Genomic DNA, 26,783 nt, shown 5'->3' with positions numbered 1-26,783 from the left:
AGATCATGGTAACTTGCATTGGGAACTATGTGTAGCTTCTATGTGCCATTTACTCAGCATGCCTATACAGTCTGCTTGGTGGAGTGCACTTCCTTGAACAAATCTGTTCTTGTCCTTCAACTGAAAGCCAAGTAAATTCAGATGTTATTACATCAATGAGAAATTCAGCCTTATTAATATAGCTATCTTAGTGCATCTTAATAGTATAAAATCCTTCAAGTGATCTATTGGGCATCTCCTTTTAGATAACATGCTCAGGCAGTGGCTATTTGCATTAAAATAAAATGAGGTGTCAAACATGATTTAACCGAAAATTTTATCCATAACCACTTTACAGATATTTGGAGGATGATTCAAATATTCACCATTTCAACCACTTTCTTCCCAACACATCAAGCCCTGAGCTTGAAGAGAGCTAGGCAATATAAACTCTCTTCCTGAATAATTGTGAGAGAGCTGTGAATACCAATCTTTTTCCTTGGCTCAAAAGAGTGGTCCTCAGACTTGAGAGTTTACCAGAATCATCCAGAAGGCTGTTGAAAATGCAGATTGCTAAACCCTAACCTGAGGCTTTCTGGCTCAATAGTTATGAGGTGAGGCTCAAAAAGCAAATGCATGTCCAGTGAGTTCCTGGATTAAGTTGAGGAAAAAGCATATTCTGTTCTAGTGTGATACATCAAATTTCTGAGAGCTGATACGGCAGTTACTTACTGCCAGTAGTAATCTTTTACTACAGGTATGCTAAATTATTTCAGCTTTCCTTTTGGCCACAAGGCTTAGCTAATGAGATAACTCATGTAGAAGCACTCATTTGTATGTATAAACCCTGTTTCATGCAGATTACTTAGGAGTTGAATGAGGAATGGAATGAATGGCACTTATCTACTAAATATACCATAAAATGCATTTAATGATGATTGATCTCATCCCCAAAAGCCAAGAAGTCCCCTCTTCATTTACTCATTTTCTGCACATGTATTCACATGCTTCGAAGTTACTTCTTCAAGCTTCACCTGGAATGGAGGTCTTATGGAGATAAGATTGAGTAAATGTGGGAAGAGTTGCACACGGCTCAGAAGCAGCTCCCTTCCCTCCTCAATTTTATTCTTTGTAGCTGCCTGAAAGCAACCTCTTTCAAATATAGTTCTTCCCTTGACTTTGTAACAATCTAGCATCACTATTCCTAGGTGAAGTGGCCAACTCATATTTTTCCATTCAATACTTGTATATGCAGTCTGTCTAAAGGCATTATCTATGTTTCAAGTTTTCTTCCTTTGTACTTTAATTTATACTTACTTTTTTATGACTAAAATTATATAACTAAGTCTCTGGACTCATTTGTTTAGGCATGTATGCTATGTGTTGAGATAAAGTAAATGTAATTTTATTCTCCTGTAATATGACTTAGATGGATCCCTGTTTGAGTAATTTCATAACTGTTATACTTATCAAAGTGACATGTCATCAATAAATAGTAATGTATCCAATAAAAACTATAATAATAATGATGATGACTAACATTTCATTGAACATTTACTAGGAACTAAATATTGTGCCAAAAGACTTATGTGAATTAGCATTGGTAATCAAAATAATCCTATGAGGAATGGTGCTCTTTCATTTGTATTTTAGGTATACAAGGAGACTAAGTTTCAGAAAGAATTAAGTGACTTCCTCATGGCACACAATGAGTGAAGGGTAAAACTCTGACTCTTATCCAAGTATTTTTTCCCCAGTCTCCTGTCTTAAAGAATACTTCACTAATTGTATGTTATGCTATCTTATCTTCTATTGTTGCCAAAGCTAAGTACACACCTAGTTATAAGACATTAAAATTAGAAAACAAGATCCTTAACAACCTTGTCAAGCATCTTTCAAGGAAGAATGTGTTCCACTGGTTAAATGGAAGCCCTTAAGTTGAGAGACATTATTTCATTTTTGCCTCAAGTGATTTTAATCCACTGTTTTTCATATGGCATTGATAAATGCAAAACATTACTGCTAAAAGTTCTGAAATTGTGGTTCTCCCACTTAAGTGGTAAGTTACAAAGCACTGATAATCCTTTCTCAAAATGAGAATTTTTTTCTCTTTAATGAAATTGGCAAAGTTCAATTGAACATAATTGTTCAAACAGAAGTAATATATTTCACAGCATCATTACATCTTCTAAATTTCATAAACCTGAGAGCATTTCACTGAACTTTTTTAGCAAATCTATTATCACCTTGGCTACCATGCTTCATAGATATTTTTCATATAAATTATGTTGTTATTTACAGTAGAAGCATAAGCTATAATTTTTACTACTTTAGCTCTTGTCCAATGTTTCAGATCGAGGTAATAAATCTCACAGAATCATAAGTATGAATCATTACGATAATTCTCTGACATTCCAAGGAACAGCTTAGCATTACGTTAATGCAGCTTTGCAAATACAACAAGCACATTCAATAGGCACAAATTCCAAGTATCTGTATCTATCCAAACAGCTCTCTGCACAGCGGTGATTTTTCTAATCCCCATAATTTATTCATCTCAGAATACACTCCAAAGCATTGTTTGCATGTGTTATCCACTAGTTTTAAAAACAGTATTTATTGTTGGGAGAGAACAGATGCAACTCATCAGAAAGGTTGGTTGCAGTGATGTTTGTGCCGAGGAACACTCTATTTGGCAAGCACTTTTAATCTGATGAGTAAAATGAAAGAAGAGTTATAAGGATTCAAGACTTAAGTCCTTTACCTCCAAGATCCTCCCAAGAGCCACACTGCAATCACTGTAACAATTCCAAATCTCATTCTAGATGCCCGTAAATACTCAAATTGGAAAGAAACCTGTAATTGCCCAGTGGAATTTTCAAATACACTTAACTTTGCTATTTCAAGCCACAGACACCAAATGGACACAAAGGTAATGCTCTTAATTTTCATCAACTTATCAAAGCTGAGGTATTAAAGTGATGAATTTTTCTCCTTATTCTTGGCACAAACCATCCGTGGCAATTTAGGGAACTGAAAAAAGAGCCTTTGAGTCCAGGTATCAGACCACAAATGGGATGTCTCTAAGCTTTTAAGGGCAGTAGGAGTCCTCTGGTATCATCACAAATGCTGACGTCAAGTTTTATGTTACAGGTCATTCAAACAGTAAGCGCTATGGACAAAGATGATCCCAAAAATGGACATTATTTCTTGTACAGTCTTCTTCCAGAAATGGTCAACAATCCAAATTTTACCATCAAGAAAAATGAAGGTAAATATATTAGCTTTGTGAAGCAGAGAATATAAATTGGAAGACAGGATGCAATTTCATAACAGAAAATATCATTAAAATAATGTTTGTTCACCCATCAGCAGTTGAAATCCAGTTAATCTGTCTAATGGCATGGTCACTATATCACTTCCCCTTTCCAATACTGAAATGACTGATAAGCAAATTGTTAATGAAAATTAATTTTACCCCAGAGATACTTTAATCACTTTACTTTAAAGAATGTAGAATAAGATTTAACCAGTGTGAAAGCATCCAGGAATTTTGAAATGCAAAATTAGAGATATCTATTAGAGGAGGAGCTGGCTTGTTAAGTTTTAATTGAATGTTTACCAAGTCTTTAGGGAAAGATTGTTTTAATTTTGCTTGATTTGTGGGTACACATTAGAGGTATTTGTTTTAAGCCTCTACCGACTTTAATAATAGCAGTTACATCAGAAAATCCTTTTTGAAGGATAGTCCTTATCAGTATTATTTTGGAACTAATGAACTGATTTTATTGCTAAGTCTTTGCTTACAGAACCTATTTAACCTATTTCATTATTTCTTGAGCAATGAGCTTTCATTATAATTTTGTTAAACTATTATCTATAGCATGTGAAGGCCGTATATCATGTTTTTAAAAGTCTATCTCATGTTTACATTTTTGTTTCTTAAGCCATTGTTATCTAACAAGGATTTTCAAAGTTTCTAACATGTTGTTTCAAATCCTTCTAGGTCTTACTTTCAGCTATTTTAGAATTATTAGGAAAATATAAGCATTGACCCAGTACATTTTCTGGCTTTGTAATGAACTTGTATCTAGGTTTCTGAATGATCCATCTACAGACCCAACTCAATTAGAAGAGTAAAACTTAGTTCATGATATTTATTTGTTTATTTCCAATATTCTGTTTAAGAGAAGTAGAAAGATTCAAAAAAAAAAAAACTTCCTTTAGGAAACAAAATAACATTTCATAAATCATGTGAAATATATTGTGAACTTACATTTGACATAGTACCACTGGTTTCTTTGGGGTAATATGAAAAATTTAGATGCATCACAGAAAAAGAAATTGGAAAGTTGTTGTAGAGATACTGTTCATTCAGCTGGCTTCCAGTATTATAAAATTAAGAACAGGAAAATCTTGTTTTGTTTTGTTTTTTTTCTTATCAACAATGGAGCACCCATGTGTTAGCCACTCCTGTTAGGAACCTTAATGCAAGCAAATGCAAGCAAAATGTATTTCATCCTTTGTTAACACTACCAAGATTTCTCCTTTATGGAATCCATTCAAAATAAGTTGTGTCTCTAAGACACACTCTTTCAGAAACTCCCAACTGGGATACATATCTGTGCATAAGTGTGGTTCATACTTATTTTGATTTTAATTGTAATCCAGAAAGTATTATTATTATTATTCCTTTTGCATCTGAAATGCTCTATATTTAAAATTTTTCTGTGTAGACATATTTTTCTGTCCAAAATATTCCTAGCCCCTTGGTGTTTCTTGAATATTCTATAATTTCAAAAATTATGCCTGTTACAAGTGTGGCCCTGGAAGGCACCACCAAAATAAGTACTGGATGAATGAGATGCATCCTTGTGTGTCAGAGGGAGTTAAGTTTTGGTCTATATTCATTGTGCCCTAATACTTTAAAAAATTATTTATTTATGAGAGAGATGGGAGTAAGAAGAGAGAGAGACACAGAGAGAGAGGGAGAGAGATTCCTTCCACTGATTCACCATCCTAGTGCCTGCAATATCTAGGCATGTGCCAGGCTGAAATCAGGAGTCAGGAACTTAGTTCAGGGCTCACACATGGGTAGCAGAAACCCAAGCACTTGAGGCATCGTTTGTTGCTTCCCAAGGTGCGCATCACCAGGAAGCTAGAATTATTGGTGGGAGCTGGGACCCCAACCCAGGCATTCTGATCTGGGATGTGCAGCCCAGAAGGTGTCTTAAACCACTGGGTCAAGCATCGGCTCTGTTTGCTGAGCGCTCTAATGCTTTTGAAGAGGCTGTGTAATCATAAAATGCATGAATTTCATGTGTTCTATCAATTTTTTAGAGTTAGTAGAAAGTAAAAAGTGAACATCTAGGAAATCCCCTTTTTATTTCATCACCCATTTCAGTAAATTCTGTAACAATATTTAAAGTTATGTAAATATTTGTTTTATTTTGAAATTAGAAAATAAGTATTACAATTTAGACTTACCTTAATAGTTTTTATTTTTATCTTGTGAAATTAAAAATAAAAGATGCCACATATGTCAAAATGATTTGGGATAGAAAGAGTGCTCCACATGTCGTGATTGTTTATTTTAAAAAAGTTGTTCATTTGTTTTGCAAAGAATGAACATATATTTTATCATTCCAGCAGGGAGTTTTTTTTTTTTAAGTGAAGAGGTAGCAGTTTATATTTATGTTGGGAAAACACCATAAACCAAGACTATGTTGTGGAAAGTAGAACATACGTTAACTGTGATAATATTCAACATCTCCTTCACAGAATAAATCATGAAGTCCCAGGTCTTTGGAATAAATATAGAAACTTTGTACTTTATTTCCTGCTTCCTAGGTCAGAAATTCATGAGTTTTTATCCATGGACCATTAATACTTTGGCATCTGGATAGCTATTCTAAAAGTAGAAAACATAATTTGTCTCTTCTTAACATGTGAAAACAAAATAATGGACAGAAGTTGTCAAATTTAAAATATTATATATATATAATATATTCAAATAATATAGTATAATCAAATATCCTTGACCTCTCACCAATTCATTGTTAATGATTTGACAGAACAAAAATAAGCATGAAAATTTGACATTATTTGCTTTATAACTATGGAGAAATGTAATCAAATGGCATAACCATATTTAGTTTGTTTCTTCCTAACATGGATTTTTCAATGGCCAGGAGCTAATGATTCTCCATTAAGTGCACCATGAATTTCAAGTTCCAACTCCCTGGAAGAATGTTAGGATTCTGAGACAGTCAATCGATTCAAATTCATGATTGATGGATGAGTTACTCTCCTATTTAATTTGATCTTTAAAGGAGATGTTTTCTGTATTTTACATTTTCTAAGGAATTTGAAGCCATGTCTTTCAACTTAGAATTATTGTGATCGTTGCTCTTTTTAATATAGATTTGTCTTAAAGCAATTTTAAACTGACTAATTCATAATCAAAGATAAAATGAAAGCGAAATTAGCTGTCTTTACAGTCTACACAGCTGAGTGACTCAAAAAAAAAATCTTCTAAATATATTAGAATCATATTTCTGCCAGTATAGGGAAGCAACCTTCACTATGGATAAAAGTGGAAGTAAGGATCAAAAATATGATAGGTCGTTTATATTACATGTACGTCAAAATCATAGCACCTTGAATTTTCTAATTATATGGCTCAGAAGACTAGTTTCATCTTCCAGTTGGATGAATTAATAAACAAAGAGTTTTGCTGACCACATTTCTGCATTGGCTTCCATTTTAACTGTGGAAATGGAAGATACCCAACAATTCAATAAAGCAAGACAGGGAAGATAAATGGACCATTTACAGATACTGAAATATCTTGCTTGCAGGAAATTTGAGGTTCGTAGAAAACTGCTCTTCTCCAACTTGCACATTGTAGGTTAAAAATTTGATTGGAATTGCCAGGGTACAGTTTGGTGAAATGGAAGTCTTCACAGTTTATACTGAAATGTTTGAATCATGTGTATAGAGAAATGAGGAAAAACATAAAACTCTACTCTCTGAGGAGAGCCTGTGGAAAGAATAGAAACAGTGAAATTGGACCCAGTTGTAGGTTCATTATATTTAAGAAAAGACAGCAACAGAACTACAGGACCAGATGATAACTAATTTTTTTCTTGATATTTCTTGGTTGATTGAAATCTTACAGGTTAGAACCTTACTCTAAAGGAATCATTTTGAAAGTTAATTTGAGTAACCTAGATGTTGACTAGAACTTTAGAATAAATATGCCTTGTTATCCATAACACTGTTACATGGTTAGAGTATAATTCTCGCTTTGTCTTAAGGATTTCCAACTCTTTCTATGGGGCTATTTCAAGTTGTATATGTTTTTCTGCCTTTTAGCCTTTTGAATTGTCTTTTGTAAGTACACTCTCATTATAGGCAAATTATGTTGAATATTAATTCCTTATCTATAATACTGGGACAACTCTATCTATCTGCCTGTTTTGTGTGCTACGATGCATATAGGCCAACTAAGACTTTGATATCTCTTAACATGTCTGACACAGAGGAAACCTTCATTGATAAGTAGAGAAAGATCATCTTTATATTAATCCATTAATTCTTAGTTTCGCATGCTGTTCTATTCCTCTATCTTACCATTCTCCATCAGGTCTCTTTGCAACTTCTGCTCTACAGATCTTTTTAATGTTGACTTGTAATTTTGAAAGGGGCCTTATTGGTGATTGGGAGGACACTGACCAACATTGCTTTCCCAACTGGAATGTATAGCGGTATGAAGGATATTGTACAAGAAAAAAAGAGTGGAGAATGGGGGAGCAAGGAAAATATTTGATACTACAGAAACATCTGCAGGATTCTTGGATCTAGTTTTAAGTATGAAGACTACTTTTTGTCTTTCCCTTCTCTAATCTGTGCAAGAATGAAATTGAGTTTTCCACACAATGGCTAACCCAACTCGCAACCTGCTGAAATCACTTTACCTCTAGCATATCCAGTTAGTTCAGATTTTTCCCAATCTTACGTGGTCGCTTTTCAGCATCCATACTCTGTGGGAACCATTTTGCACAGGCTAAAATCTTTAGAGACAGCCTTCATTTGCAATTCTGATTAGCATCTATTAACTTATCTCAGACTCCTCCCCTCACAAAAAACAAAATCTGCATAAAAATGGAAGTAATTCCTTGATTCCAAACCAGCCAGAGCTGACGGTTCTCTCTGGCTGAATACTCACAAACCTCTTTCTTGCATTGAGGATATGGTCGTCAAGTAAGCAGTGTCCTTTTCTTCCCGGCCTTTAGCCTGCTATAGCCAGCCAACCTGGATTCTACCTGAAAGGCTTTCCTGCTGATCCACACCGCAAACTGGGCCGCCTTGGTAACACAGTTGGACTATTTCTGGCTGCCTCGGGTCCCCTGAAGTTCATCCATTACTCCCGTCTGCTTTGAAGCTAAGGAAGAGCTTTCTTTAATAATGTTTTCTTGAAGAGGTCTTTACAGGACCCTATCCCTCAACTTCAGCAGATCCAGTATTAGGTTTTCCAGAAAATTATACTTAAGCAATAAGAAAGAACGGTGTGCTTCTATGAGTATGATAATCTCTCTCTCTGTATGTGTGTGTGTATAAATACGCATTTACAAACACACACATACATATATTTGACGCTATCTACTCAGCTCACATAAGGGACCTGTCCACAGCACAAAATGCAACAAAATGTTGACTAGAGATGGTTTCCATATAGCTTGTCCGTTCTGACCCCTGTGAAGTATTTTCCTTTTTCTCACTGTTGAATCATAAAAGATAGTGCTTAATTTTGGTGAAACAGAAGAAGGTACAATTGTTCCCAAATACGGAACATATGCATCTATGATCCAAATCATTCTGTTCTAACAATTCATAATTTATTGTTCATGCTTCCAGCAATGTACCATTGATAAAAATCATTTATCTTTTATTTTGTTGTGTGAAGTGTAATTAAGGGCAATGTGTAAGCTAAGAAAAATAGTTACAATTACTAAATATGACTCTACAGTTAGATTTAGAAAATAAGGAGATTTTATTTACTTAAGTAGTTTTTTGAATAACATCATTGTTATTTTGTACTGTCTCCATATCTTATTTTCTTTTTCTTTTTTAAGTCATAGTATAAAAGTACCTTCAAAAGTGAAGAATTGCCTTTGCACATATTGAAAATCCAAAAATTATTACTTTGTTCAGATAAAGTGCTGCTGTTACTATCTGTTATTCAGTGTATGTTGTGAGAGATAATTTAGTTTTGAGATTACCTACTACTAGGATATAATTTAGAAACATGGCATGAATTTATTTGTGTGGCTATCACAATTCTATTCAAAGTTGAAAATCGCATCAGAGGGTCTCTATCAATTTACTATGAAACATTCTAAAAATTATGGAGCATTCAAATTCTGAAAATTTTTGACAAAAAATAACAAATAAATAAATTGTCACATGCTTAAATATTTTAATGTTATCTTAAAAATATTTTAGGGTACAGAACTTTTCCTTTGAGAACATTGTTTTCTGGGATTTTTGCTCCAAAGCCTTATATAAGAAAATAATGGAATCAATTGATCATCAGGAGGAGCATAAAGAATTACTCCCAGGTAAAAACAAGTTACCTATCCCACCCATTGGGATGTTTTTTGTTTTATTATGAGCAAGCAAGATAGGACAAAGGATTGTTAAGTCAGGTCTTTTGATGGGTTTTTGTCCATACCTGGTAACTGAATGCCAATCTGATTGTCAAGTTTTCTTTTCCCCCCTTTGAAATTGTACTTAAAAACCCCATTGCCATGGGGTCCTTTGAGTTTTGCTTCTCTTGCAGCCCCCCTCCATGCCACTCTGGATGGAGGTCTTTAACTCTAATAAATCTTGCTTTTAAACCTTTAAAAAAAAAAAAAAGAATTACTCTCAGCATTGTTTTTCATTTAGCCAGTTTTGTTTGTACCACTTTGTTGTTTGTGTCATCAAGAGATAATGTTATTTACTGATGTATTATCTGTTTACAAGAATGAAAATAGGTCTTGAGATTTTTCTGAGTGTCAAGCAAACGTGACTGCCCTTTGGAAGCACAACCAAATATTAAAATTGAATGCAGAAACAAAATGAGCTGTCAGTCTATGCAAATTCTCCTTTTTGAAAAAAAGTTTAAATGTAGTTGACAAGCATTTCATCTCCTTTCAGCACAGAAGTTTGCATTTGGAATTAATTTGAGCACTTTATAGACACAATATTAGGCATACGTGACATCCCATCTGGGGATGTGACCTGAATGACACATGCCAACTGCTTAGGATCCCTCGGCTTCTTCAAGAAGTGGATAAAGAAGGCAGAGAAAAAAATGGCAACAGTAAAGGGGGCATTTCACAAAGATAAATGTTAAAAATGTTGACTTGGGATGAATTAGAATGAAAGATAAAAGAGAGTCCCTGTGGAACACAGAATAGCATGGTCTTCAGAATAAGCAATGTTTAGTTTTGAATTCTAGTGCTTCTGATTATGATTTGAGAACTGTGAAAACAAGTGAGTAATCTTGAACCTTTATCTGCAGAATAGAAATAATATTTACCATTATGCTATTTGAATAATACAATATTAATTTTAGTAAAAATAGAAATGGTACTATATTTAGTTTATTGGCAAACTAAATAAATATTAATTTCCTTGACCTCTTTCTCTTTTTCTTCTACAAATTTATGTGTCCTGAATGCCTTTTCCCCAGTCAAGGAAACAATAAAAATATTCAAAATGAACCTCAAATAAGGTATTTGGTAGGAAGCTAACAATATGCTATTCCATTTCCCCTTCCCTGACTGATCATGTCTGCAAATACCATCTGTTAGTAAAGCAGAGGGAAGGGAAAGAGAAAAGAGTATTTGGAAAACGCAAGTAGTTCTTTGACTAGAACTCTCATCACAGGAAAATCATCCAATAATAAAAATGAAGTAGACCTACAAATTGTAGGCTTCCTTGCATGTTCGCAAGTGAAATATTTAAGAGTTGAGAGAATGACAGAATTGTTGAGCTAGTGTCACCTTAGTAAACAGCTAGGTTATGAAGGTCTTGGATGCTAATCAAAGAACTTTGAACGTGTTTAAAAATGGGGCAATGATGGTGAGTGACTGTTTATCTGACTTTGTCTCCCACCACTGGCTCCCATGTTTTACATGTATCCTTTGGCTTGAATAGGACAAACTGGGTATGCTTTTTAAATATACTCTTGCCTTTGTCTGGAATGTGCATTCTCCATTTCCCCCTTTTCATTCCCAGTCATTCTTAACAACTCAGAGCAAAGCAAGTAGATGGTTAACAGTGGCTGTGAAGTTTGTTCTCTTTGCTTTTCTCTGCAGTAGAGTGCGGTAGGTGCTAAAGCAGACACATGAATCAGGGAATGTCTCCTCAACTGTCCTCTGAGGTTATTAAAAATAGATCATATCTTTATTCACTCATTCATTCATTCATTCATTCAATATCCATTTGTTTGGTGTCTACCATGTACCAGGCACTTCTCTGGGAATTGAGAATAGAGCAGTGAATAAAATCAGTGCTGTCCTTGTCCTCTTGTACAGTGTATTTTTGTTTTCCTTAGGACTCAGTCTTTATCAATTTATCAAGAAACTATCAATTATATGGGTTTTGTCATATAGTGGAAAAATTCATAAGCTATTCTGCAAAATACTGTGAGTTGGGAGTGGAGCAATGACACATTCTAACTTCTATACTGTCATAAATACAATTTGCTCTTAGATCTTCCCCAATTTGTACACTTGGCCCTATATAAAGATAGTTAAGGATTTCATGGATTCCATCACCCCCATCTTTACGAAGCATTTGGCTGGTCAGTGTGGTGATTTGTATTGTAATCATGGACAACTAATTCTTCCCTGGAGGTTTGTTTTTTTTTTTTTTTTTTTTTTTTTTTTTTTTTTTTTTTTTTTTGTATTGATGTTCTCAATGTGGCAGAGTTCAAGTGTGGTGTGTTGAATGATATTATTCAAAGTGTTTATACTTCCAGTGCCAAGGAATGTTTATGAGCCTTTTCAAAATATACTATAACCCATAACTGTCAGTGTCTTCTGTGCTAGAACACTACCAGAATGATGGGGCTGATGGTTACATTTTGCAGATTTATTAAAATCCATTAAAGTTTTTGCTATCAATCCATCCCTTTATCAGATCCTATGCATGGTTGGTTGAGATACCTGTCAGTTGATTGAGGTTTTACCTCTCTAAAAATATGTTGTTTACTGGGCTCCCTGGCAGCTAGAGGATGGCATTGTGCTGATTTCCAGGCATAATGCTTAGGTTCATAGTCTGTCTGTTGCTTATTCTATTTATCCCCTAAGATGCCACCAAAATAAATGTGCTGATGCACTTTGTAGAAGATGTTAATGGTTGTCCTTGGACTTTTCTGGATTACTCATTGCCTTTTTATTTATCTAATAGATTGCCGACCAGAATATCCTGCTCTATTACTTGACTAGATTATTTTCAGTCTGTTGAGACTTTTTATCTTAGGGTAGTCTGAAAAAAGGTGATACTGTACCCATTTTGCAAAACACAATCATCTTTTTCTGAATTTCTTGCTTTCACTTGGCCATTCTGTGCTAGCTCCATCAAGGACACACCATGATTTACTTCTCTTCCCTGGACTTCCTTGCCTACCAAATGAATCAGCTAATGCTGGAGAGGAAATGTCTCATTTATTCTAAGAATATTGAGTGTGCAAAAATTGTGACTTTAGAAGAAATATCATATACTTTAAAATCACACAATTACTGGGGCCACCAAAAGTGAAGATGTGACTTAGGAAAAGGCTCTTAACTTTCTACTACAGACCCTAAGTGTTTCACAGTGTTAAAAAAAATTATTGTGATGAGCAAATCAGACATGGAGGATAAATATCAGTGGAAGTATCTGAAACTATGTGATGCTGTATGTACTTTGTCTTCTTTGACAACCTTCAAAAGAAATAATATATATGAAACTGATCTGTACACTAGGAATTACTGTACCAAAACTCCTTCAAATTAAAGTGTTGAATAGTATGATTAAAATACATTCTTCTACAACGTTACAGCTCTGTTTTTCAAGATGTTTGGGCAGAATCCTGGACATATTAAAGAACTGTACACACACACCAAAATAATGTAATCAACATGACAAATGGTTTCAATAGTTCAGAATTTTGTAGTGTTATACATATTATAAGGCTGAAAATGAGGAAATATGAGAATTTTGTGAATATATTTAATTGTGATTGATTAAGTTTTGATTTATCAGTAAAATCTCCCAGAAAAGAAGGGATTTGGAAAACATCTGTAGAAACAAGAAGACTATGTGTCTTCCACAGTTAATGGAGAAAAGTCACCCATACAAGTAATGTACTTAAAGGAAAGATAAGAATGCTAAAAATATTTTACAAAGACAAGTGCCGTGAAACAGTTTGAGGAGATCCATGAATTCTATGCTCATATGATTTTCCCTGATTCTCCAAAGGATATTAATGGAGCATTTCTATTCATTTTGAGCATATTTGCATCATGGCTTGATTATTTTTGCAGTGTAACAAATGTGATCTACACATTTAAGATGCTTTTACACATACATAGTTTAATGATGAAGCTGAGAAGTATGATGATATAAACACATGTTTTATATATATCAGTATTATATGTGGGAATTGTTGTCAGTGCATAACTTCAAATTTCACAAAATAACTTTAGCCCTGTTCTGAAACCTGTATTGTGAATTCACATGAAATGTGCCTTTGCTGTAAATGCTGATAGGTTAAAGTTCAACCAAGAAAATTTTGGAATGGTGAAGAGATGATTATGTAAAATTAATTATCTTTTTTCTCAAAGTAAGAAAGCCAAAATCTGTGCAAGTAATTATATAAAGTTCTCATTATGACTGGGTAGGCAGAAATGAGAAGAAAAGCTCTTCTCCTATAATAACTTTACTGTCTTCCTAAAACAAGTGTGTATTCTAAAATGGATATTTAACCTGGAAGCATGTTTTTGAAGAATAGTCTATCTAACATTGTATTACATAGAAGCATAATTGCTAATAAAAGAAGTTTCATTGAGAAACATAAAATATTATCATAAAAATTAAAAAGTATATTTACATTTTTACTTGTGATTTTATTTGGGAATCCTGTAGTTTTTTTGCCTTTTATTTTTTTTTTTTTTAATTTGAGAGTCAGAGAGGCAGAAAGCAACAGAGAAGAAGACAGATGGAACAACAGAGAGAGATCTGGTTCATTCCCCAAGTGTCTTCAAGAACCAGAGATTGGCCAGCCAAGCCAAAGCCAGGAGCCAGGAATTCAATCCAGATCTCCCATGTAGGTGGTAGGGTTCCAACTACTTGAGTGATCACCTGCTGCCTCCCAGGATCTGTGTTAGCAGAAAGATGGAATCAGAAGCAGAGCCAGGGGTCAAACCCAGATACTCTGATGAAATGTAGGAATTGTAACCAATTTTTTTAAAGATGTATTTATTTACTTGAAAGGCAGAGTTACAGAGAGAGAAAGAGAGATCTTCCATCTGCTTGTTCACTTCCCAAATGGTCAAAACAGCCAGAGCCAGGAGCTTCTTCCAGGTCTCCCAACTGGGTGCAGGGGCCCAAGCACTTGGGCCATCCTCTGCTACTCTCCCAGGTGCATTGACATGGATTGGAAGTGAAGCAGCCAGGGCTTGAACCAGTACCCATATGGGATGCTGGTACTGCAGACAGGGCCTTTACCCCACTACACCATAGTGCCAGCCCTGCAGGTTCATCTTAAAGCATTTGCATAACAAAGCTATTCACATTTTATTTTATAGTTCTAATAAGATGTGAGTCCTTTCTGAAAATGTTATAAAGTTAGAAACCATCAACTCAGCATTGCAGAGGATACTTACACTAATAGTGGGGGTAAAATCTGCTAACATTGAAAAAAACCTAGAACACAAAACAATTTATTGTACCTATACTTTGTGATCATCTACTATATGTCAGGCATTCTTTCGGACTATGTTTATCTGACTTTCATTAATTGCAATTAATTATAATTGTGTCTTTAAGAGAAAAAGCCTGATTTGGTTTTCTATGATTAGAAAGTCAATAATGAAACTTGTCTTGGGCTTATAGACCTAACTTCACCTTTCACATATTTCTCTAAATTTCATGAATATAGAGATATACAGATGTTGAAAATTATATGGATACAGAGAAATGAAAGTCAAATTAAGACAGTCAACATATCACCCCAAACTGTAATGTGTGTTACTTGATTAAAAACTTAAAATATCTGGGTCAAAAAATACTAGCAGCAGCATAAACAATAATGACACACCAAAAATAACCTGTCAAAATTGGAGAAAATCGGCCTGCCAGAAGTTGGCTGGAAGGCCTATATTTGACCTTTGATGAAAAAGAAGTGCACATCAATCATCAAAATTAAGTCACCAGTCCTGCATTGATGTTCCTTTTGGTCTTTCTGTCTTTTCTAAATGATTAAAACACACAGAAATAAATATGACAGAAGATGTCCACTGGATAGTGTTGTAAATGTTGCAAGAGAAAACACCATTTAATCTGAATAAATTATATTTTATTCATTCTACATATCCTACTTTAGTTATCATCTATAGTCAGTCAAATATACCCGATGCATTAGGATAAAAGTGTCACATAGTTCAATAACTCTTTAAAATTAAAGAAAGTCTAAAATGTATTCAATGGAAAAACAAAGAATTTAGAAATATTTACTGTTTACTGGAAATGGAACTTTTATAGCATTATGATTCCACACAGTGTTTACCTACTTTTTAGTAATATGATGTTAAATTTAGCTGATATAAAATATAAAATACAGAAATACAAGAGTCCTGACCTACACTAGTATTATTTTCCACCATATTCCTCCAGGGATGCTATATTACATATTTGGCTGTGTCATTGGACTCATATGTCAATGTAATCTAGGGAAATATTTGTGAATGTGAAACCACATCAGTCCAACACATTATCTTTGCTTTTTTCTAATCCAAAGCCCAAAATTCAATGAATTTATGTTCAACGGAGAGAAAAAAAATAATGTCCCACTAAAAAAGGAGACAAATACACTATTTCCCAACATTCTAATTTCGAAGATATTAAAACATGAAAAAGAAAAAAAGTAGGAATTAGGAATAAGCACATTTCCAAAGGTAGTTATCATTTTCAAAAGTTAATGGAGAATGGAATTAAAAGATAAGTTTGGGTCAGCTTAAGTTACTGCTTGGGAGGCCCACATACCTTATCAGAGTGTCTGGGATCAGGTCCCATCTATGTTTCTGGCCCAGAGTCTTGCCAATACACACCCTGGGAGGCAGCAGATGATGGTTCAGGCATTTGATTCCCTGCCACCACATGGGATACCTGGATGGAGTTCCTGGCTCCTGGCTTTAGCTTGGCCGAATCCTGGCTGCAGGCATTGAGGAGTCAACAAGTGAATGAATATCATCTCTCCCCCCCCCCCCTGTTGCTCTGCCTTTCAAATAAATTAAAAAAAAATTAAAAATAAGTTTGTTTTGGCATAAAAAATTTCTTGAAAATTCAGTATTTTTAATAATGCACATTTTCTGAAGTACCTTTGCTTTACCTATTTTTTATTTATTTATTTATTTATTTATTTATTTATTTGACAGGCAGAGTGGACAGTGAGAGAGAGAGACAGAGAGAAAGGTCTTCCTTTTGCCGTTGGTTCACCCTTCAATGGCCGCCACAGCTGGCGCGCTGCGACCAGTGCACCATGCTGATGCAAAGGCAGGAGTCAGGTACTTCTCCTGGTCTCCCATGGGGTGCAGGGTCCAAGCACTTGGGCCATTCTCCACTGCACTCCCTGGCCACAGCAGAGAGCTGGCCTGGAAGAGGGGCAACCGGGACAGAATCCGGCGCCCCGACCGGGACTAGAACCCGGTGTGCTGGCGCCACAAGGCGGAGGATTAGCCTAGTGAGCTGCGGCACCGGTCTGCTTTACCTAAATGTTTAATATTTACACAATCTTGGCCAGTGCCGCGACTCACTAGGCTAATCCTCTGCCTGCGGCGCCAGCACCCTAGGTTCTAGTCACGGTTGGGGTGCAGGATTCTGTACTGATTGCTCCTCTTCCAGTCCAGCTCTCTGCTGTGGCCCGGGAAGGCAGTGGAGGATGGCCCAAATGCTTGGGCCCTGCACCTGCATGGGAGACCAGGAGGAAGCACCTGGCTCCTGGTTTCGGATAGGCGCAGCGCGCCAACCGTAGCGGCCATTTTGGGGGTGAACCAATCGAAGGAAGACCTTTCTCTCTGTCTGTTTCTCTCTCTCTCACTGTTTAACTCTGCCTGTCAAAAAAAAAAAAAAGATAATATTTACACAATCTCTTTGAAATGCTTGAAGAGTAATAAACAAAAAATTGTCCATTTCTCTTAAAAGCACAATTTCCAATGTTAGAATTGTAAAATGAGAATTTCAAACCCACACTTGGCTCTGCAGGAGTTACCTGGATACGCATTACTGGGGTGTGTTCTGGCTCTTTTTTTTTGAATATAGAGATGGAGATTTAGCATCAGAGAACTTTTTCATCAGGGCTGTTCCTTCTCGCAAGGCAACATGCAATTAGCAGGTAGCAGGAGTAAAGTAGCAAAGATTTTTAGTATCATAGTCTGGATGACCAAATAGCAAATTTGGTGAAGCCACCTAAGAAGAAACAGAAAGACAGGATCAGGTAAGGATGAAGTATAAGGGATTAAACCAGGTGGGTATCCAATACCTACTCTGAGGGGCAGTGTGAGTCTCAGTATGCTGATCCAAAGAGTACAAGAAACTTCAAATTAGTAAGGATGATATTGCAGCAGGTATTTTCAAAGTGTAAAGCAGAACCCTCAACATGTGGAGCATAGATGTTTGTTCTTGTAATACTGCTACTTTAAGAGCATCATCCAGCCAAGGTGCTTAGTTACATCGGCGGTCCCAGGTTCCTTAGAGGAACAAAGATGAGAGGAGCAAAGTGAGGTGTCAGGGGAGTCACAACTTTTACTAGTAGATCTAGGGTAACCCAAGAAACCAAAACTAAACCTAGTTGGGGAGATTAAGTAGAGCAAGTTCACAATGTGTCCCTGCCAGTTCTATTATTTTAGGTTCATCAAATGCTGATCTTACAGAAGCAAGGACATTTCATTATAGTGAATCTGAGCTTCTTAATGTAAGGAATACATTAGTTTGTTTTCTTAGAGTGACAATAGGAAAAAAAAAACTTACAGTGTCTAGAAAAATTGGAGATACTAGGAAAGCCATGGTCTGTCATAGTTGTTATTGCATTTTCCATTGTCCCATACAGTTCTTGTCTTTCTCGAGCTTCTGATATGAAAAAGATTATCAGAGGCAGCAGTGATGAAAGTGAGCCATGACAGGGCCAATCATGCACTGAAAACACCATTTCTTCATGTTGGGTTCTTGGTAGCCGTCACTTGCTAGCTGATCTTTGATAAACTCTTGCTAGCTGATCTTTGATAAACTCTTGCTCTCTCAGCCTTAATATACTGTTAAAATCCAGGCATAATTTACAGCATGGTGAAGAATAAAAATAAACAAACAAAACTAAATAAGTATACATAAGTCAAAGAGAAGATCAATAGATAGTGTCTGTGATTAATGAATATTAGGAACTGTTAGAGGATTGGATACATCTTTATTTAAAGATTTATTTATTTATTTATTTGAAAGTCAGAGTTACACAGAGAAGGAGAGGCGGGGGGGGGGTAGAGAGAGAGAGGTCTTCCATCCACTGGTTCACTACCCAGATGGCCGCAATGGCCGGAGCTGCGCTGATCCAAAGCCAGGAGTCAGGAACTTCCGGGTCTCCCACATGGGTGCCAGGGCCCAAGGACTTGGGCCATCTTCTACTGCTATCTCAGGCCATAGCAGAGAGCTGGATAGAAAGTGGAGCAGCCGGGACTAGAACCGGTGCCCATATGGGATGCCAGTGCTTCAGGTCAGGGCGTTAACCCACTGCACCGCAGCACCAGCCCTTACAGTAAGACATCAACAAGAAGAGAGTCCCCTTCAGAGGAATTCTCATCTCTGGAAAGTTTCTAAACCTGGTCCAGATCAAAAGCATTTATTTCTTTGTGGTTCTTGGCTGTTTTGGAGTGATAGCACATGTGTGAGTTCCTGTGAACTTGTCCCTGACTAAAATCGTTTTAGGTCAAGTTCTGGATTATCAAAATCATTGACTGATGGATTTACAGCTTTAGGTGTAATTTGTGCTTGGAAACCACATTATATTCCATCTCAATACTACAAGAACCTCAGATTCCATTCTGGGTTGTCTTCATCGTATGAGTCTTGGAGAATCTAACTTTTTGCCAACAAATGTACTTTTTAGTTCTCTACAATTTACTTTATATTCCAACCTTGAGGCTTGTATATAGAAATTTATTGAAAGGATTAAAATATTAAATAGCAGAGAGCTGGATCGGAAGTGGAGCAGCTGGGTCTCGAACTGGCACCCATATGGGATGCTAGCACTGCAGACGGTGGCTTTTCCTGCTACGCCATAGCACCAGTCCCGAGGAGTGAATATATTTAATGGAACTGCACAGAAAAGTTTTTTTTTTGTTTTTCTTAGAGAAAAGTAGATTGAGAGTAACTGCATTTATCAAAACTTGCGTTCCATTGGAAGAAACACTCTGTTAAGTTTTTTTGCTTTAAAAAGAGAAATTGGGCATGAATTACCAAAAAAAAAAAAAAAAAAAAACCAAAAACAATTTAAGTGGCTTGTGTAATGATCAGATTCAGGGGCCCCTAAGATGTTGTATGTCTGTGTCCTTTCCTATTCCTCTACTGTCTTTCTCTGTGTTGGTTGCTTTCTCTGCACATTCTACCCACAGTATGGGAAAAAATTGTTCCTGGAAGGGGTAGCCTGCATGGATCTCACAACTTGGTGTTTTAGGGGTGAAGCATCTTCTCTATTCCTGGTTCTAAATCAATTCTTGGATCAAAGTCCAGGGTTGGCTAAGGAGGTGAACATGGGACCCAGCTGAACCATTTTGTGCATTTATGGTGGTGAAATACTCCGAAGACTGCTGTGTATACTTGTGTAAGTTGTTTCCTACACAAATCCCGAGCTCTGTGAAGGAGTGAATAGTGAAAAACAGCCCATAATCTCCTTACAAAGCTTTGATCCCTGCGAGGTCACTTGTCTTATTTCCAGAAAGGCATCATTTCACTGCCAAGCCCCTGACAACCTGAGGCTGTAGTTTCGCAAAGGTGAGTCCATCTTTTAATTCACACAGATGATTCCTTTAAAGCAAACAGCAGCCCGGAGACCCTGATAGGTCAGTCTGGGTGACTCCCTGCTTTCCACTGAAGCCATTTGATTGACAGGCCCATCACAAACAGAAGAAATGGAGGAAGGTCAGTTTTAAAAGGAAGTCAGCTTGGGAAAATAAAGAGTAAGATACAAGTCACAGATAGGCCAGTAGCATCAGTGCTGTGAATGACCTCGACAGAGGGATTCCTCCTCTCCCTTGAGAAGCTTCTCAGTAAATAAAGACTCCCTTGCTCAGAAAGTTATGAATTGCGGTTGTCTATTATGTGACTTCCATTGCATTACCTCGCAATATGTCATTGTGAGATGTGACATAATATAATGTAAGTGACAGGCAGCTAAAATTTTACAGCAGGAAAACTTTTTTATATCCAGAATCTGCTATCAAACTTGATAGCAGCTATCAATCCATTTTTTTTTCTGCAGATAGATCAAAAATTTGATGTTCATGAAAAGCAGGTCATTTTGAAACATCCACAAACACTTCAGTGCTTGTATAACTCGTTTATCATAAATCAGATTTAAAAAAAGACACTCTAAAAGTGCATCAGTCTTTACGTAAATTCTGCTTTTCCTTTCTGAGACTACTGTTATATTGTCTTGGACTGAGAGGCTAGTTTTCTTCCAGCTATTGCTAAGTGCTGATCAAATAAATATTGTAGCCAGTAAGTCAGACCCCTGATTCTCACTTAAGGGTGATTTTGCAATTCAGGAGACACTGGCAATGTTTGGAGTTGTCACAATTGGAAGAGGGGTAGGGTGTTTCTCTCTTCTAGTGAGTAAAGGCATGGATGCTGCTCAATGACAAACGCTCAGTGACACAGAGGACACACCCACAGGTTTTTCTGTCCAATGCCTTCACAATGCCTCTCATCTCAGAGGCCTGTTTAAATCAGTTAGTCCAGATATGATCATGACCTTGTTCGAAGGTGACCCAAGTAAAAGCTTTGATGAACCCAGAACTGGTTTCTTCTGTTTACTCAGTCTTCAACACAGGCCATGACAATAGATTAAGTAAACACTAAGCTAAAATTTTTGGGCAAAGGGGGCAATTAACAGAATATTTTTGCATATCAAAGTTGATTGGAAACTTTATTAACCTCACATCAGATCCTATGAAGAGAAAAAGAATCAAGGGAACTGGGGTCTTAGTCCAAATTTGTCACAATGTCCGTCTATACTATGGAATTTACATAAATCAGAGATGTCCTATTTTGTGTGGATTTTATTTTTTCTAGTGTAGTATCCTTTTATGAAAATGTGTTTTAAAAATGCTTCTTAATCATGACAGAACACATAGATTGGTGTCTATGAAACATAGGTAACAGACAGGAACAGAGTCCATGTTCAGGCCTATCACTCTATCACCCCATATGACCAAACCCATCATCCCTAATGTGATGGCCCAAGACATAATTTAAAAATTGGTAATGCAAAAGGTTCATTACAGGAATAAATTTACTTAATAATATTAATCCTGTCAAGAAAAGATCTTATAGAATCCATACTGCTCATAATAGACTCTCTGTGGAGTGTGGACAACCTCTGTAACATTCCACTGTACTTCCAGAAAAATAGTTCTGAAGTCAAAGCAGTCAAACCCATCATCGGCATTTTTTTTTTTTTTGCATTTGCCAAACAACTGTCAGTCTTTCCCTCTACCACAATGCAGGTTGACAGTGGTAAAAAACAGAAAACATAGGTTTTAGATTATTATAGATTAAGATATGAATCCGGCCGGCGCCGCGGCTCACTAGGCTAATCCTCCGCCTAGCGGCGCCGGCACACCGGGTTCTAGTCCCGGTTGGGGCGCTGGATTCTGTCCCGGTTGCCCCTCTTCCAGGCCAGCCCTCTACTGTGGCCAGGGGGTGCAGTGGAGGATGGCCCAGGTGCTTGGGCCCTGCACCCCATGGGAGACCAGGAAAAGCACCTGGCTCCTGGCTCCTGCCATCGGATCAGCGCGGTGCGCCGGCCACAGCGCGCCGGCCGCGGCGGCCATTGAAGGGTGAACCAACGGCAAAAGGAAGACCTTTCTCTCTATCTCTCTCTCTCACTGTCCACTCTGCCTGTCAAAAAAAAAAAAAAAAAGATATGAATCCATTCTCTGCCATTTACTAGCTTTGTGTGTTTAGGTGATTCTGTTGCTTTTTACATGAGGTTGGGTTAATAATATCTACTATGAAAGTGATTTTAGTGATTTAATATGATAATGATGTAAAGCATTTGCCTCAGAGTCTGATACATAATAATAACCATTACTTATTGAATGCCTAGTATCATTAACTATTGGAATTACAGATATTGCTGTAAAAATGTCTGACATGTGCAACATACTCCATATGAAGTTGATACTATTATTCTTTAGCTAAAACTCAGAAGCATAAAGTTTCAGAAACATTACAAATTAGAGGTGGTTTGATTTTGCTTCCTTGCACTATACTTTATTTTTTTATTTATGGTTGTCTTTAGAACTCAGGTCCTTGCTTTGCCACTAGATAAAGCTACTTTATACATAACTCATATAATAATAGTAATAAATAATAAATGATAACAAATAATAAATAACAGCATCTGAATGTCTAACACTTCTTTATGGGAGTATACTATGATGTCCCTCTGTTGGGTATCATTTTAAATCTTAGATTTCTAAGCAAAGAATGCTCACATCTTGGTTTGGTCTTCACCTTATGCTAGAGGTTGGCAAAGTTTTTTATCCAGAAAAGTCTTTGTGGGCCCATTACTCCTGCCACATCTATTCAAATTTTCATTTCTAGTGAGAAGGCATCCAATAAGCAATATGTAAAACAATGGACACACTGTGTTTCAATGAAACTTTATTTATAAAAACAACCAACAGTGTAGATTTGGGCTATAGGTCATAGATTGATGACTTCTGCCCTATGTCACTTTTTATTTTAAGAATCTATGGCTCTTCTGAGACAAGAATAGAGGAAATAGTTTCTTTTTTTAAAATACTTATTTGTTTATTTGAAAGGCAGAGAGAGAGAGAGAGAGATAACTCCCTAAATGGCCACAGCAGCCAAGCCTGAGCCAAGCCTAGGTCAGGAGCCAGGAATTTCACATAGGTCTTCCATGTGGATGGCAGCCAAGCCTGAGCCAAGCCAAAGTCAGGAGCCAGGAATTTCATATAGGTGTTCCGTGTAGATGGCAGGGACCAATGTACTTAGGATATCTGCCACTGCCTTGCCAGGTGCATTAGCATGGAGCTGAATAGTTGGGACTCAAACTGGCACTCAGATAGGGGAGGAGAGCATTGCAAGTGGCAACTTAACCCAGTGCACCACAATGCCTGCTCCTGGAATTTAGTTGTATTTTCTAACCAGTTGGCCCATATCCTAAATTCCATTAACTTATGCTTACAAAATGAACAATTTTTGACAATTTTAGCTCATCTGTATTTTTCTGTACCTTCTTAATATGTTATTAAAAGAATCCAATAAACGCTTTCAACATTGTATCTGGAGATATCCTTCTGGAGTCCACAAATTCACACAAGGTTTTAAAAACATTATTTCATGTTGTCATAGGCATTTGGCAATTGTTTTGCCATTGTAAAGCTTTTTGTGGAATTGGTTTTTTGCTATAGGAGTTTTATCACCATTTTAATAACTTCTAATTAGAAGCTAATAATTTCCTTGTACTTTTCCAGCCTTCAGTAAAAGTTTCCTGATTCTCTTTCCAACAACCGCATCTACCTTGTTTTAAAGCCAATGGTATTTATTTTAGGTTGTTGTTACAACCCTTTTGAGTTACTATTTTCTTTATCAGCTGACTTTTTCCATAAAGCTGTACTTTAAAGAGTTCATAGAGAATGCACATAGTCTTTTAAAATAAGATTTATTTAATTATTTGAAAGGCAGAATTACACACACACACACACAGAAAGAGAGAGAAAGATATCTTCCACCTGCTGGTTCACTCTCCAAATGGGCACAACAAATGGAGCTGGGCTGATCCAAAGTCAGGAGTCAGAAGCTTCATCTAGGTCTCCCACAGGGATATAGGGGCCCAAGCACTTGGGCCATCATCTGCTGCTTTCCCAAGCACATTATCAGGGAGCTGGATCAGAAGTGAAGTAACAGGGACATGAACTGACACCCATATGAGATGCTAGCATTGCAGGAGATAGCTTTATCCATCATGCCACCATGCCTGCCCCAAACAGTCTTTTAATCATATTTTCCCCATAAATTTTTGAAACCTTCTCATATTACCTACAAATCCAGAATTCAGTGACCTAAAACAGTAACTATTTTTAATTTCTCATGATTAAGATTATCAAGTTGATTCCTCTTTTTCGGTCTGACAATATGTGAGAAAGTTGCCGTTGCATCAAGAGTGTATATGTTCCACTTCCATACTTTGAAGGGAGAAATTCAGAAGAGTTGCAGTAGTAGACATACTTTTATGTAGGTAAGTTTTCAGGAAAGAATCCATGAAATTGCAATAATGATGCATACAAAGAACAAATAATTAGAAGAAACATCTCCTGATCAAGTTCACAAGCTACCTCAGATACTTGGAAATCTCTGATAGGAAAGTCTTCACAGAGTTGGTTATTATTTTGGCCTCAGCACATTGAAATTCATGTCATAAAACATTGTCTCTTCTCTCTAAATTGCCTGGATGAGTCTAACTTCATGTCAATTATTCCGGGATTATAGTTGTCAATAGTGACCCAATTTATTCCCAAAGTATTTGGATGATAAATTGTATAGTTGCCCAATCTCTATCTAGGCTTTGTCTGCTTCATTATGATTAAAATAATCACTGATGTTTCTACATATTAATAATTTTAAAATGGATAACAATGCGCTCCCCTTGTATACTTTATATAAATAGCAACAATTCCAGTAGTTGTCAATATCTAGCAAGATGATAAAAAAAGTTGATCAAGGTGACCAAGAAATATTGATTGAATGGTTAAATGCATAGAAACTATCTATCATCACTATTGTTCAGCATGTTTTAAATTAAAGAGAAATACAATACTATGGATGCTGTCTTTTATCTATTTTTTCATTTTATTCATCCATTACTATGCCTGTAACAAAAGATGACTAGATTCCTTTGGCTTATCAGTAATTGATACTGTGATCAACATGGGGGAATATAGAGGAATATAGATTAATTTCATGATCCTTATCTTCAACAGTCTTGTTGGCGATCTTGATCTAACCTACAATGACTGGTTTGCTTGTCTAAAAAGTGGCATTTTCAGAAGGCACAATAGGGCCACAGAAAAAGGGATTTCAGTAAGATTGGAACAACCAATGGCAATGAGGATTTCTAGGAGACAACAGCTGACATGACTCTTGTAGAAATTATGAGGCTGAGGAAATAAAGACTTAGGGATACTCCATCCAAGAGAAAAACACTAGGAAAAAAAGATTATGTAGAAACATAATGCAAATATATGCCAACCACTGTGCTTGATAATGCAAATAGAGAACTTGCATTTAGCAATGTCTCAGGCATTTAAAAATGATTTTGAGGTCCTTAGGTTTATTAGAGGCCTTAGGGTAGAGAACTGACAACTAATACAATGAGTGGGATACTAATAGAGCACATAAAAGGAGTTCTGATACTTAACTCTGGGAGCTGATTTTCAAAGTGTGGCTAACAGATGCATGATTTGCTCGGGTAAGGGAAAATAGACCTCCTTCAAGACAAAGGAAACATTTATACAGCCAAACATATAAAGAGAACACATTGGTACTATTAGACCATGAAATGAGGGTCAGGTTGGCAGTAATGTCTAAAAATGAGGTAGAAGAGAGACCCAAGGGAGATTTTGAGTAATTGCAATGTTGAGACTGCAAAATAAAAATAGAGATAATTGTTACAATGACTTTGTGTACTACAATCAGTCTTGAAGGAGAGGACACCCATATATGACAGACTATCCCTGCTAGAAAAAAAATCCAGAAATTCCAGTTATGAATTACATAGAGATAGTCAGTCTATCTCTGCATTTTCTCAGATTGGAAAATGATTTCAGAGCCAACATATGGTTCTGTTAATGAACATGTTACTTGGCACAAGAATTAAAAATAAGCCAAATAAAAGACCAGAAAGCTGAGAGATTTATTTCAAATGTTTAATCAATAGCAACTGTAAAGGTGAGTATGCTTACTGAAGGAGTATAAATATTTCACAGTTCCCATTCCTGTAAATACTGGCCAAACTCTGAAGATCTTATCATGCATATTAATGAAAATTGTGTTCTTTCAAGCCACACTTTTCCTCTTGTGAAATAAAGAGTTTATATAGATAGAAAAGACCATTTTAGGATTATCTATGTGTGAGAAAACCCATTTAGCAAGAGGGCTTATAATTTTCCACCATCGTGCCAAGTTATTCCAAGGTTTCAGAAAGCTGGTAGTAATGAAATCAGAACAGGGATCAATAACAACATCCAACATTC

General features: G+C 36.4%; 1 protein-coding gene across 9 annotated transcripts in view; it reads left to right on the top strand.

Annotated features, from left to right (window-relative positions):
• The window catches only part of CDH8 (cadherin 8), a 418,197-nt gene that overhangs the window by 341,979 nt on the left and 49,435 nt on the right, over positions 1 to 26,783 (top strand). For all 9 annotated transcript variants that reach the window (XM_070063301.2, XM_070063302.2, XM_070063300.2 and 6 more), the window contains exon 10: positions 3,133 to 3,250. In XM_070063301.2, coding sequence (XP_069919402.1) covers positions 3,133 to 3,250 — 118 coding nt within the window. The remainder of the gene's footprint in view (positions 1 to 3,132; positions 3,251 to 26,783) is intronic.

The sequence above is a fragment of the Oryctolagus cuniculus genome, chromosome 18, assembly GCF_051225735.1.
Source record: "Oryctolagus cuniculus isolate XC-2025 breed Fujian yellow rabbit chromosome 18, ASM5122573v1, whole genome shotgun sequence".
In the NCBI taxonomy this organism is placed as follows: domain Eukaryota; kingdom Metazoa; phylum Chordata; class Mammalia; order Lagomorpha; family Leporidae; genus Oryctolagus; species Oryctolagus cuniculus.
Note: the sequence above shows the minus strand (reverse complement) of the source record. Positions and strands in the feature narration are given on the sequence as shown.